Genomic DNA, 13,058 nt, shown 5'->3' with positions numbered 1-13,058 from the left:
GATATTCATGGGATCTGCTGCCAATCCCTTTGCCAAGGAGAGATCACTGACTGATTGCCACCATGGTGGGCAGATAACTTTTATCTTTCTTTAGCTAAATGTTTTATCTGGAAGATATGGATTTGTGAGGTAGTTGTAGTTCTCCTAAATATTATGAATCTGTATATAAAGAAGAAATTTTCTGTATAACATAACATAAAAATGATGGTACCTTTTGGAATTTTCTTACGGAAAGTGTCATGTATGGATTACTCTGTATTAATATAGATTTTAGTAATAATTACAAAATTTAAACCCTGAATATTTTGTATGTGTATTTTTTTGTGGAAGAATGCTTGTTTATATTGGCTTGTGCAATGTTCTGATAATACTTCCTGCAATTTTTACTTGCCTTTTAATTGACCCATTATGCAGGCATTCAATATATATATATTGGATACTACTTAGTGTATAATCATTGCTAGTCATTACTAGTCTCATGGACATGAAACAGTTTACATAAAAACCTGCCAAAATGTATAATGAAGACATACAATTTTATTCAACTTTAATGCTCCCAAGAGAGCACACCATTTTAATCAATCAATGATGCCTACGAGGAAAAGATATTCCATGGGTATATTTGTTATCTATCACATATGATCTTATTTTACTGATATCTTGCATTAAAAGTTGACAATATTTCATTTTATCCTGATATTCATTATATGCATCCAATCTTTTATTAAATTTTCTCTTTCTTTCTCTTTTTTAAAGCCATATATTTCACCACCTTAAATCTTTACTAGATCTCCTGCCTGAAAACTTACAGAAAACCAGGTAGTACATTTTTGCACATGTGATTTTCATTATGCATTTCTTTCCTTGTTCTTGATTGTTATTGTGTTTTAACATTCTATCTACTACACTGAAAAATTCATATTTATATGTGGATAACATCTCTTAAAGGGGTAAAAGGTCTTGCTGAAAAAATAAAATATTTAATGCATTGTGAGAATATATAGGTTCTCAATGTATATGCTCATCAAGAAAAAGATTTTAATTAAGATGAAAATTTTAACTGGATATACAGACATCTACTGGAAATACAGACATTTAATGATGATACTAAATTAAAATTGCTATATTTTAGAATTCTTCATAGAATGCATAAATGGATGAATGAAAATATGGGTCTTTGTACTACATAGCACCTTTCAATTTTGAGTAGTCTCCAAGTCCCATTATATACAACCAAATGCTTCTGCATGACAAAACCTTTCACATTCTTTAAAAACCAAACTAAGTCATACCGCATCCTAAGTACATTGATATAAATTTGAATATACAATGCCAATGGCATGACTGTGTTTAGACATATAGGAAAACACTTTTGTCTTTAAAGAGATCCATTAACCTGACATGTGTTAAAAAAAAACAGTAAAATAGCTGCAAGGATGTATTTTTATTTTGAAAAACGGGAAGTTGGACAATCAGTTTTTGCATGATCTAAGCTGCACTATACTTCTATAAAAGGCTTTTAAAAATTTATGAAAGTTATCCTTTGTGTATATTTATTTCTTACAATAAGTAAATCACAAACTAGGTTAATAGTGGATTTGTGTAAATTACCTTGACACCTTTGGCCTTGAGGCTCATCAGCCGTTCTTCCAAAGGAAGCCATCTTCCTGGAATACTTTCTCCCCAATGCGGCTGCTGGGATGCAAGCTCCACAATCTTCCTCTGTAAATCCTTAATCACAGGGTCTTCAATAGTGTTGTCTATGGAAAAATCCATATCAGCTAGGTGAAGTCTTGCCGGCCTTCCCGTAAGATAGCGGAATCTAATCTGGTGGAAAACATTTTCACTCCTCTCCTGGCCAATGTCCTTTAAAATTAAACATTAAATAAAATCCCCAGACTTACAAAATTGTGTGAATAACATGGACTGATTCAGGGACTTAGAAAAAATAGATACACTTACTGATTAACATGTAATGGTCTCATGGTGAAATTTCGACATGATTTTTACTCAAACAACTTGAACATACATAGATTATTCATACAGCAACATCATTCCACTTGATAAAAGTGAATGATCTATTCAATTCAGAAGATCAAGAAAAACAAAAGTTACATGGCATAAAAAGATCAGAGTGTGGACAAGCAAATCTATTAATCTCTCTCTTCAGAATCACAAATCCATGACCGTTATGGCTGTAAAAGAAATTGATGATTATTTTTATTATTTGGTTGGTTTAGCTGGTACAAAAAGTGTATTATTTTACAGCAAACAATTAAATATATTGTATGTGTCATTTAAATAAAGTGATAATTCGATATCATTAAAGCATCTCAAATAAGTTCTGCCCTATACATTAACAAGCATAACAAATACACTGTAATAGCAAGTACCATTTTATGAGAAAAATTTGTAACCATTTGATATTGCAAGAATAACAAAATCATAGGAAAAGAAATCTGCCTTTGCCTGACTCCAGAAGGTTTACACTGAAAAATTTAGTCTCAAATTTCAAGAACGGTTAAACACACATCAGAATTCAAACATTGGTGGCCAAGACACTCGAGGTAATGAGATCAATTTGACAGTGAGGAGTATTATTAATTATGATGATGGAAAAAAACATTTGTGTGAAGTAGATTATCCAAGTGGGCTTTGCACCTACACACTCTACAATTAGTTGGCCCAAACTAGGTTTAATTTAATGTGTTTTGGTTGTCCACTCAAGCTCTCAAGCATTCTGGCTATCACAAATGCTGCCAGTTTAGTAAGTTTGTTTCTCATCACTGGATAATAATACACCTCATAGTCAAACCATCTCATTGGTTTCAATGATGAGAATCATGGCTATTGTGCATTACACTGAAACATTTCCTCAACTAAATCACTAGTTAAATTAATCCAGGTTTTTTTTTTTAAATTAATCTCATTCTACTGATTGCTCTAGTTGGTTTTCCCATACTGGTATAATAAATAATTCATCAACTGTACTCCCTACACACCTCATAGCACAACAAAGGGAAAGAGATTTACATCTGTTTAATGCTTTTTTCATGTTGAGGCTGCACAGCAAACTATAAATTTTATTGAGTTGACCCTTGCCACTGCCCTCTGGATCTATGTTCTATGTAAGGTTTGGTCAAGAAAATAATGATGACTAATCACAAAGGTCACTTGATGCTTTATATGAATATTAACATAGTCCACAATATTTGACACGACTAGCCAATTGATCAGACCAGGCCGTTGTGACCACCCATCTAGCTGAAGTTAAGGCCGAACTAATCTGCTGCATCAGAGGGGCAACTTTTGACCACTCTTCTACTCATCTACCAGGATTCTCTCCTCCAATGATACGTGACACAACCCATGGCTTGCAGGTTGACTCCACAGTCACCACATACCATAAGCAGTGATGAATAATCAGGACTATTGTACAACCCCATTACTACAGGGGGATAAAAACATGAACTGTTGCAAGGTGATTCTGAACATGTTATTTAAATTGAGGGCCTCAAGGGTAGGTTAGTTCTTAGCTAATTGAGTTACCCTCTTTAAATAAGGTCATTATTATTATTTTTATTATTATTAATGTAATGAAACATACAATAATGCAGTAAATTTAGTCAACTCAGTATTGTTACATTCATTTATAAAATATAACTCGAAATAAAAAGGCAATTATTGTAGTGACCACAAACAAACTCTACCTCATTGGTCAATTCCATACATATCAGGAAATTATTAGTTGTATATGCCTGTAGTTCAAATACAACTGTTAAAATATATATTGGTAATGAAAAATCATGGTCAATAGAACTGCTATTAAAACTTAAAACTTAAGTTCAATCATGGTCTTTACAAACTGTGACAAATGATCCACAGAGCATTAGTTAATTGGCAGCTCTAAAAATTCATCATGCTTGCTTTCCATAATTACTTCTATTTTTATTTTCATGTCTGCTCTAAAATACCTAAAAACTGATCCAGTGTATTGAAGATTTTCATTAAGCGACCAATGATAATGAAAGGAATGCAGTGATGCACATAGCTGTCTTAGATACACACACTACATCAATCTACAATGATCAGGCCACTAAGTAAATGCATCCAAAGATTGAATGAAACCCAAGAAAAAAAAAATCAATTCCACTTCAGGAAACAGAGGTACCTTCCAATAAACTAAAGACCAGAATGCTATTACCAGAAGGGATTTTTACACTTCCCAGTTCATGCTAGTTGCCAACATCCAAGTGCAAGGCCACTTTTCTAGAGTAGGGAAAGGCAGATTTCTTTTCCTAGCTCATCCAAGGTGAATATTGCTGATAGTGTCCAGCTGAGTGGATTGGGACTCCTCTATGATCATTGTTGCTTGACTAATCATCAGTCACCAGTCATCAGATATGAGGCATATGGTCAACCCACATGTCAGCAAATACAGGATACCTGGCACCAGATGCCAAGCACCTTTTACCAGTCATCAAAATAATGGAGAGATGCAAAGCACTGGTCACCAGGTCTAGGTATTATTTATAATATTAAAAGCATATTTACCAAAGTGCATGTTTTCAACAGTGTGCCATTGATTGATGACTTATGTATACTTTTATTTTTTATACAGGTTTTGTTGTCCACTGGTTCACTCCCCTATTTTTATCAATTACAATGTCTTTGAGATACAAGGATTCATACTCATATGATATGTTCACTGTGAATTTTTATTCCAACCTACTATTCAGAAAGAATAATATTTTCTCAGACCAGACACATTCACTTTGAAACAATGAAACAGTGACGAATCCCACTTAAATTTACCTGCTCAATCTTATCCTTGTGTGTTCCCACTAGAATCACAGGAGGACTGCATGATTCAAGGGTTGATGCACAGGAATGTACAGAGTTCAACCAAATCTCCACTAGATCTGAAAGGAAAAGAAAGCTTCAGGTGACACCATGGTTTGAGCAATATAAGTCGTACCAATCCAAAGAGATGACCATGCTTATATTCACATATTTTATTAACTGCAAATGAAATATGCATGTGCAAAGTCAAAAACCAGGTCTCTACATAAAATCGAGCTACTAGTATTGTAGACTGTATTGAGCAAATTGCTTAGTGCCTACAATCAAAATACAAGAAAATCAACCTCAGTGCATTTTTTTCACCATAAATTTCTCAAAGTCACCCAAAAGAAAATGAATTACAGCAAACTAGGGTTGCTCCTTGTAACATTTCATCTATCAGACTTTTTACATATCTTAGCCTCTAATTATTTATTTCAGCAATTTTCCTTTAATTATCCTAATGCTTTTGTGTCAGCATTTTAGCATTTTAAGTCATGTCAAGATGTCCAAGTTTTTGTGTCTGTCAGTTTAAATTGCAACCTTTGCCACAATTATCCCCTGAGTCGTTTTATCACAACTTTCCTTTATCCTTTACCATCTATTCAAATGGAATCTTCCATTTAAATTACTGTATTCTACTCACCGTGTGATATTCTTGTGTTTAATGGAAGGGAATTTGTATGACATCTTGTGAACTTGTTTTCTATAATTTTGCAAATATATTACTTTACGTAGATAAAATATGTTCAAACTAGATGAACAAAATATAAAACAATTGAAATGTTTGATGTTGGTTATTGTTTTGGGTTTAATGCTATTCTGCAGCAAATGATAGGCTATACAAGGAAGCAAGAATAACTGGTGAAGGAAGCTGGAAAAAAACAGTGAAGAACACCAAACCATGGGAAGCTACTGGCAATCTTTCTTGATAACCCACATAGGCCAAGTCCATGACTTGAACCCAAGTGATCTGAGGTGAGATGTCAGTGATCTGTAAATGCAAGCTCTTTAAACCACTTGGCAACCCAGAGCTCACTGAAATCTTTGATTCTAATATGTAAAGACTGATGAGTGTATTCAACTCGGAAACCAAATTTAAGTGTATATATCAATTTCATCCTTCACTGTCAATCAATATGGTAATTCACTCTGATGAGCTGATTAAAAAATATGACGTCTCATCAACTACTGGACAATCACAGTCAACCAAGTTAAATTTGCCTAGCTCAGAGAAGATGGTAATTGCTCTCCCATACATTTGTATTTATATTTTTAATATTTATGTTTAAATTACTTGACATGAGATGAGAAGTGGGTTGATGGCTGAGGTACTGCAATACCTGGCCATTCTGTGGCAAAGGACAGTAGCAGTCCCTGGCACAAAATTTAGTTTAATATCAGAGTCCCCTGATAAGAAACATTACAGATATCTACCTTGTTCCTTTTATCAAACTTTATTCAATATTTACAATTTCAAAAACAAATCTACACTGTTAACACATGTTCAGTCAAGTCATTTTTCACTGCATTTGTATTTAACAATTATTGACTGAATAAAAAAGTACCATATTAACCTCAATGCATTAAAACTGATTGATAATATATAGGCATAACAGTCACAGCTGTTTCATCCTGTATGACTGATTATAAAAGCTGAGAACATAAATACAGTCAAAGCTGTGGGTTTCTTTCCATGTAAATGCTTCACCTAAGTAATGAAAAAAGGTTAATTATAAAAGGTCGGTGGAGTTTGAAAAGGTAAACTAGTGTCTACTTAATTTTCAATAGGAATAATATGTATCCCTTACACTCTTCCTTACGTGAAATAAGTTACTGAATTGCCTGCCAATTCTATGAATTTATCAGATACAATTTACATTGTAAAATAAACTACAATGGGTGATGAAATATTGGACCAAGTATTAATTTAAACAAACTACTAACATCACATACAATAAAATCATATTCTCTTGGTATTATTATTATTATTAATATTAAATTCCCAGCTTTAGTAGTTACCAACTCAGGACAATAGTAGTTCTCTTTTGCTTTGTACTGCCTACTACACTAACCTAATGAAAGTTGCTTGTACGTTCCCTTAGCTATTTAAACTGTGACATGAGGAATATAATGTATGTATATGTGTATATATACATCCATGAGGCATATGTGAAACTTAGTGTTAGCTTCCGCTTTGCTATTGAGTTGGTTCCCATGTCTCTCAAATACACTGTCTATAGGATTTACCTAGTACTCTTCAACTGATGTTAGAAATGAAAAGAAAATGCAGAAAACTTGATTTCATTCATCAATTTATAACTTCAAACAGAAGGTCCCTAACAATGTTAACTTGTATTCATTTTACAGTAAATGGGAGTTTTACTAAAATGGCCAAAATATTTGCAAGACGAGTTTTATACTTTTTTCAGACAACAGGACCTATTTTGTTCATTGTTTTCAATAAGTGCTGAATAATTAAACAAATTGCCATAAGTTGGGGCATTACATCCTGTGGAACCCATGTATATAAGAGCCACGCCTCTTAACCTTTTAATTTTGTTCTTTGAGTTTTGAGAAATATCAAAACTGAACATTGCAAATATTGGATGCAGATGACAGATTTTACCTTCTATTTGTCCCTGAGAATGTACTTTCTCTAGAAAAGAGGAAAGGACATCAAGGAGGCTCATTGTTTACCCTGAAAACTTCCATTTGGTTTGAAATGCAAAAAAGATGCCAGTGTTAGGGACCCTTGGTGACATTCAGGTAAGAAATTATAAATTAATGAATGAAATGACTAAGGTTTGTGCAGTTTTTATATATTTTATGTTTATCACATGGGGGAGGAGAAACTAGTATGTTGGTAGGCAATTACTATAGATGCTGTTCCATCCTTTTGTTATGGAGATGAGCAACACAGCTATGAAGATTAGAGTTAAACTTACCATGAACTTGACACTCCTTTTTCCCCTCAATATCAAAGAAACAGTCATCATCCTTCACCTGATCTGTGACTTGTTGAGTGAGGTCTAAAACCAACAAGTAAATTGCCCGTTGTGTCAGAAAAGTTTGGTGTGTAGTGTAGTACACATACTGACCGGCAAAATCCCACATTGCCAATGGTGAATATTCTTCTCTACTTCTTACTAGTTTGTCAGAATTTTCATTTAGAAACTGAAGTATATTCTTGACTGTATCCTTACTGTCACTCTTATCAGCATTTCTTACACTTTCTTCCAGCATTTGAAGGAAATCTTCCTTTGACATGTTACTGAAGCTATTTTTTTTATCCCCTGGCACGACATTACTGCTTGCCTTTAAACCTTCATTATCCTCATTGTTACTCTGGGCCACATGAGATAGCTGTGATGGTTTGGATGCAGAAGATGCGACTATCTTTCGATCTTTTCCTAAATTTGATGACTCTATATGGTGAGTGACATTTTCCTTTATGTTAAGAGCTGGCTCCATTTGATCCATGACCTTGCTATTTCCTGCCTGCTCATCACCAATTTCAGGTCCCTGGCTTTGATCATTTAGAAGCTTGCAATAGAGTTGCAGTTTATCAGTTACTTCTGCATCTGGAAAATGGAAAATGAATGGTAAAGTGGATTTTGAGCAATGTGGCATTTAAGAAATAATCTCATTGCCTTAAATGTGACTAGAAAAACTTATTCAGTATTTTCATACAAGAAGAAACCAATCAACATAAACCTTCAGAAAGTCACTAAAAAACTTTCTAACATTAGTAAAACAATTTGCAAATAATTTTGATTACATTGTTATATATATATATATATATATATATATATATATATATATATATATATATATATACACACACCATTCACATGGAGATTCCTGTTATTCTTGTAATGTTGCAATCTAAGCAAGTGGAAGTATGTGGAAGAACATGTGTATTTAATTTATTAAAAGTTGACTATGTACAGGTTATGAAGTTAAACCATGTACTGAAATATACTGTGACAGAGGATGCATGAATTTTCAAAGCATTTTATGTCACATGAACAAGGGTCCCATATTTTGTAATACTCAGACAATAACCTTTTTACAATGTGCTTTGTAACAAGCATATTAATCATTCTGTTATGTTACATGAATAACACAACTGAAATATAACATTATTTCAACATTTTACAAAACATGTTACATGCAGTTTGCTCACTGATGAAACCTGAACACATGTATGACTATATCATCTTAAAGTAAGTAACAGAAAGAAGCAAAACCAACAAGTGTATTAAAATCAATAAATGATGCAAAGTGAAAATTTAGAAGGAACTTGCAGTATTGTGAATTAGATCACAAATAATCCTAAATGTTCTATCACAAGTCCAAAATTATGAAACACTTGGGATGAATCCCAATAGTCTTGGATGTGTTGTTATACTGATAATCTTGAATGAGCTGATGTACTAATAGTCTAGATGTATCACAATGATATAACCCAGAATGTCTTTGAATGAATTCACAACAATCCCAAAGTAGTGTGTTTGTCCAAAATTCAAATGAGTAATTATTAAATAAATGATTCCTCTCAAATTATATTTGAATACATCAGTTAATGATTCCATAGACTAAACTGAAAATGGGAATTAATAATTTTGTTTACCACACCTTATACAAACAGCTAAGACACAATAAAATGATCATGATTTCTGTCACAAGTTTGCTTCCAGAACACTCACAGTTTATACAGAGGTCTCTTTAATCATGTATATTTGAATGCAACTGTTTTATCTGGGACAAAGAAAAGCACGTACAAAGGAGTCCTCTGTATCCATGCAATAGCTGAATGGCAAATTCAAAGGCTTGCCAGTCCTGCTTCAGCTACCTGCTGAGTGGGAAATTATGTTGATCAATTGATCATTTTAGCTGTGCTGATATTTACAATGACAGTATTCAGTGCCTGAAAGATCCCTATATGTGCATGTTATATTTATAAGAGTACATCAAAACAGCATAGCGCAATACCTGGGTGGAAAGTTCAAATACTCTGACTAGCTGCCGAGTGGTGGGAAAATGTGCTGATATTTACAATGACTGAATTCAGAGGCAGAAAGGCCCAGTGATGTACATGTGGTCGTTATAAGAGCACGTCAAAGTACAACTTGATCGTTCATTCTTGTGTTCATTTCCATTGAAAAATGTAGCTGGATAAGTAGTGCAATGTAATTTCAAAATCAAAATACATTGAGACTTAAAGAAAATGCTGTTTTTTGTGGTTAAACGGTAAATTGACGAAGACTGTAATGAGATTCAGAAGAAAGCTAAAGTTGCTAGAACTGATAGTTTGAATGGAAGAGTAGCCAAGTGTAACAAAGTGTGTCACACCTAGCTTAGTGCTTAGAATAAAACCTTTCCTTTGACTTTACTGAATTGGATAGAAAGAAAAAAATGAATGCAGTTATTGTCTGCAAATGTAGCATGGGCAAAGTTTCAATCTCAGCCAAGATAATGCAAAAAATTATTTTTTTTAAAATGTCTGTGAAGCAAAAAGGGTCAGATAGAGAAAACTATGGAAGATTGATATACATGGAGGTGTAGAATCAGCCAAGCTGTCTCATTCAAATAATTGAGTGCCCTCCATCAGTTATCATTCTTATTAGGCAAATGTACGAATTGAAAAAAAATGGAATATAATGATTGAGTTATTGTGTTTCCGATGTGATCACTGAATTATGGCATAAAGTATTAACTTTGTGATTCAGCAGAACATATTCTAGAAATACTAAGTGAACAGAACACCACAGGAAATCTTTCATTTGCTTGCACAAAGTTACAGTAAATCAAAAGTTTAAAATTTAGTACCCCTAAGCATTTATATTTTTCCTACTAAACACTTTCCAACCACTTTAACCCCCTACCCTCCAAAGCACTCAATGGATCTGCATGGTGTAGGGATATTCTAAAGATGGAATTTCTGCCACAAGATGGAGAACTTACACCTATGATCATGCATAGTAAAATAAAGAACCGGTTTCGCTCTCCCTGCTAACCAAACTGAAAGACAGTGGAATCACCATTTTATTTCCACAACTGGTATGCTGAACAGGTCATGCAGGCCATAACAGAAAAGGAAATATTACTGGTGAATATCAGTGAACTTTATTATTGAACCTTGTAATTTCATTAATCAAGCCAATTCATGCTGAATTGGGTAATTGCAGCACACATGACAATGAGTGAAATGGTAACATCCAAGAACAAGTAGAGGAAGATCACAGAATTCCTACTTTATACACGGAATAGGATGGACATTGTGACAGGGAATAAGAAATGAACCATTCCACTGAGAGAGATATGAATTTAAACTCCAAAATTATAGCTCAATACAGCATCCAGATGGCATTCAGAGGTGTTTCAATGTATCTGGTCTAACAATATGATGAATATCAACCCAGTCCTTTGTTCATAAGATATTCCAGCCAACCACTAGTTGCTGATGGTGCAGCACCTAATGGAATGAATAGCCACCATACTGGGATATGTCAAGTCCCATCGTATGGAAGATAAGTTGCATGTGCTTAAGAAAAACAACTACTGATAATGCTTCACCTCTTACAGTAATGAAGTGGGGGGGGGGCATATGGTTGGCAAGATGAGCACCTCATCCAATGCATCAAATCCTTCAATGCTGAGAAAGACACAGCACAACCTAATGATTCAAGATGAGGATTCTAATGTAGTGTGTAACTAAGTAAAATAATGTGTCTTCTGCAATAGACAGTAGAAATTGCATATTTGAAGCGAAGCCACACATAAGCATGAAGGTCCTAAAAATACTGAATCCAGTGTAATTGTATGCAGCATGTATAGAAGGACTCAAAGACTGATTTCATTAAGTTTCTACTTATTGGTCCAAATCTGTAAGACTTCCAATGGTGTGGGGTATGTACAGGCTAGTAGATCTGCATCCATAGCCAACACATGAAAGGTCTTAAATTGACAGTGGGTTAAAGCATCGTCTGCATTGTTTTTAGCTCCAGTAATGTGTCTGGCAGAAAAGTTAAACTTGCAAGATACTGCACAACATGTCAGTCTATGCACTAACTCCATTATATGCATGTACTTCTGTCTCCCCTTCACAAGTTTATTTATGATGGTCATGCTATCACATATGAACACTCTGCGTTTACCCATCCGTATTACACCAAAAAAATAGCTGCAACCATGATTGGATACACTACCAGAATGCCATAGAGAAGTCATTCTTCAACACGAAAAGCATTTTTGGATCTGTGGACCAAGTGGCTGCAAATCAGTTTTGAAATAAACTCCAAAACCTACTGTGCATGAAGCATCCATGAATAAATTCATGTCATCCAATGCTGTTGACTGTTTATCATGGAAGGTAGAAATCTATTCCATGTATCCACAAACTTGTGCCATATATGTAGTTCCTCTCTGCAGATTGCATCTAAGTGTATGTATTGATGGCACTCCTTGACTGTATGTTGTAGTTGGATTAGGTAAGACATAAATGCATGGCCTGCCAAAATAACACAGGTAGGGAGATTTAGGTGGTCTAGCGACTAGAGCAGTTTTTGCTTGCAGACGATGCATAGTCAAAAAAGTGTTTAATGTAGTCTGCAATGTGAGCCACTTTATCCTGTGGTAAACATGATTATATATGATCTGAGTCCAGTATGATTCACAAATATTTTAAAACTATACAAAGACCAAGGGTCTTGCTTGGAGCTGTGGGAACCTTTAATCTGATGAAATTCATCAGTGAAGCCATAGTTCTCTCAAAGCATGCCAGACTATTTTAGTCTTCCCAGGTACAAGCGTATGTGTGGTATTGACATTGCAAGTACTGCTGCTGGAAATGTTTTGGAATGCGTTCTTTGGACAAATCGCCACCCCATGTGTTTTGGCCCTGCACTTTTTGCAGCTATGTGTTTAAGAACACCCTCGCTTAGAATTAAAACTGTTACATAGTTCTTTTCCATGTATCATCTGTCTGGGATAGAAATACTTATCAATATCCATCTGTTATATGTTGACTGTCTTTGCAACTGGAGAAACAAGGCAAGTTTGTGTGGGCAAAATTGGTGGGGTAAGTAACAGAATTGCATATGTCAGATGTGTTTGTTTTTCTTCTTCGTATTAACAGCTGAAGAACAACCATGTTCAAAAAATACCAGCTGACTCTAGTTTTGTAGTCACACTGGGCAATGGCACGCTGA

General features: G+C 34.4%; 1 protein-coding gene across 1 annotated transcript in view; it reads right to left on the bottom strand.

Moving 5' to 3' along the window:
• LOC149797170 (uncharacterized) overlaps nucleotides 1-13,058 on the bottom strand; it is a 110,189-nt gene that overhangs the window by 53,813 nt on the left and 43,318 nt on the right. Inside the window, exons 9-11 of the mRNA XM_089960726.1 lie at nucleotides 7,791-8,426; nucleotides 4,816-4,922; nucleotides 1,612-1,866 (exon numbers count right to left, since the gene is read on the bottom strand). Of these exons, the coding sequence (XP_089816852.1) occupies nucleotides 1,612-1,866; nucleotides 4,816-4,922; nucleotides 7,791-8,426 (998 nt within the window). The remainder of the gene's footprint in view (nucleotides 1-1,611; nucleotides 1,867-4,815; nucleotides 4,923-7,790; nucleotides 8,427-13,058) is intronic.

This window comes from Sinohyriopsis cumingii, chromosome 6 (genome assembly GCF_028554795.1).
Source record: "Sinohyriopsis cumingii isolate HCF-2022 chromosome 6, ASM2855479v2, whole genome shotgun sequence".
In the NCBI taxonomy this organism is placed as follows: domain Eukaryota; kingdom Metazoa; phylum Mollusca; class Bivalvia; order Unionida; family Unionidae; genus Sinohyriopsis; species Sinohyriopsis cumingii.
Note: the sequence above shows the minus strand (reverse complement) of the source record. Positions and strands in the feature narration are given on the sequence as shown.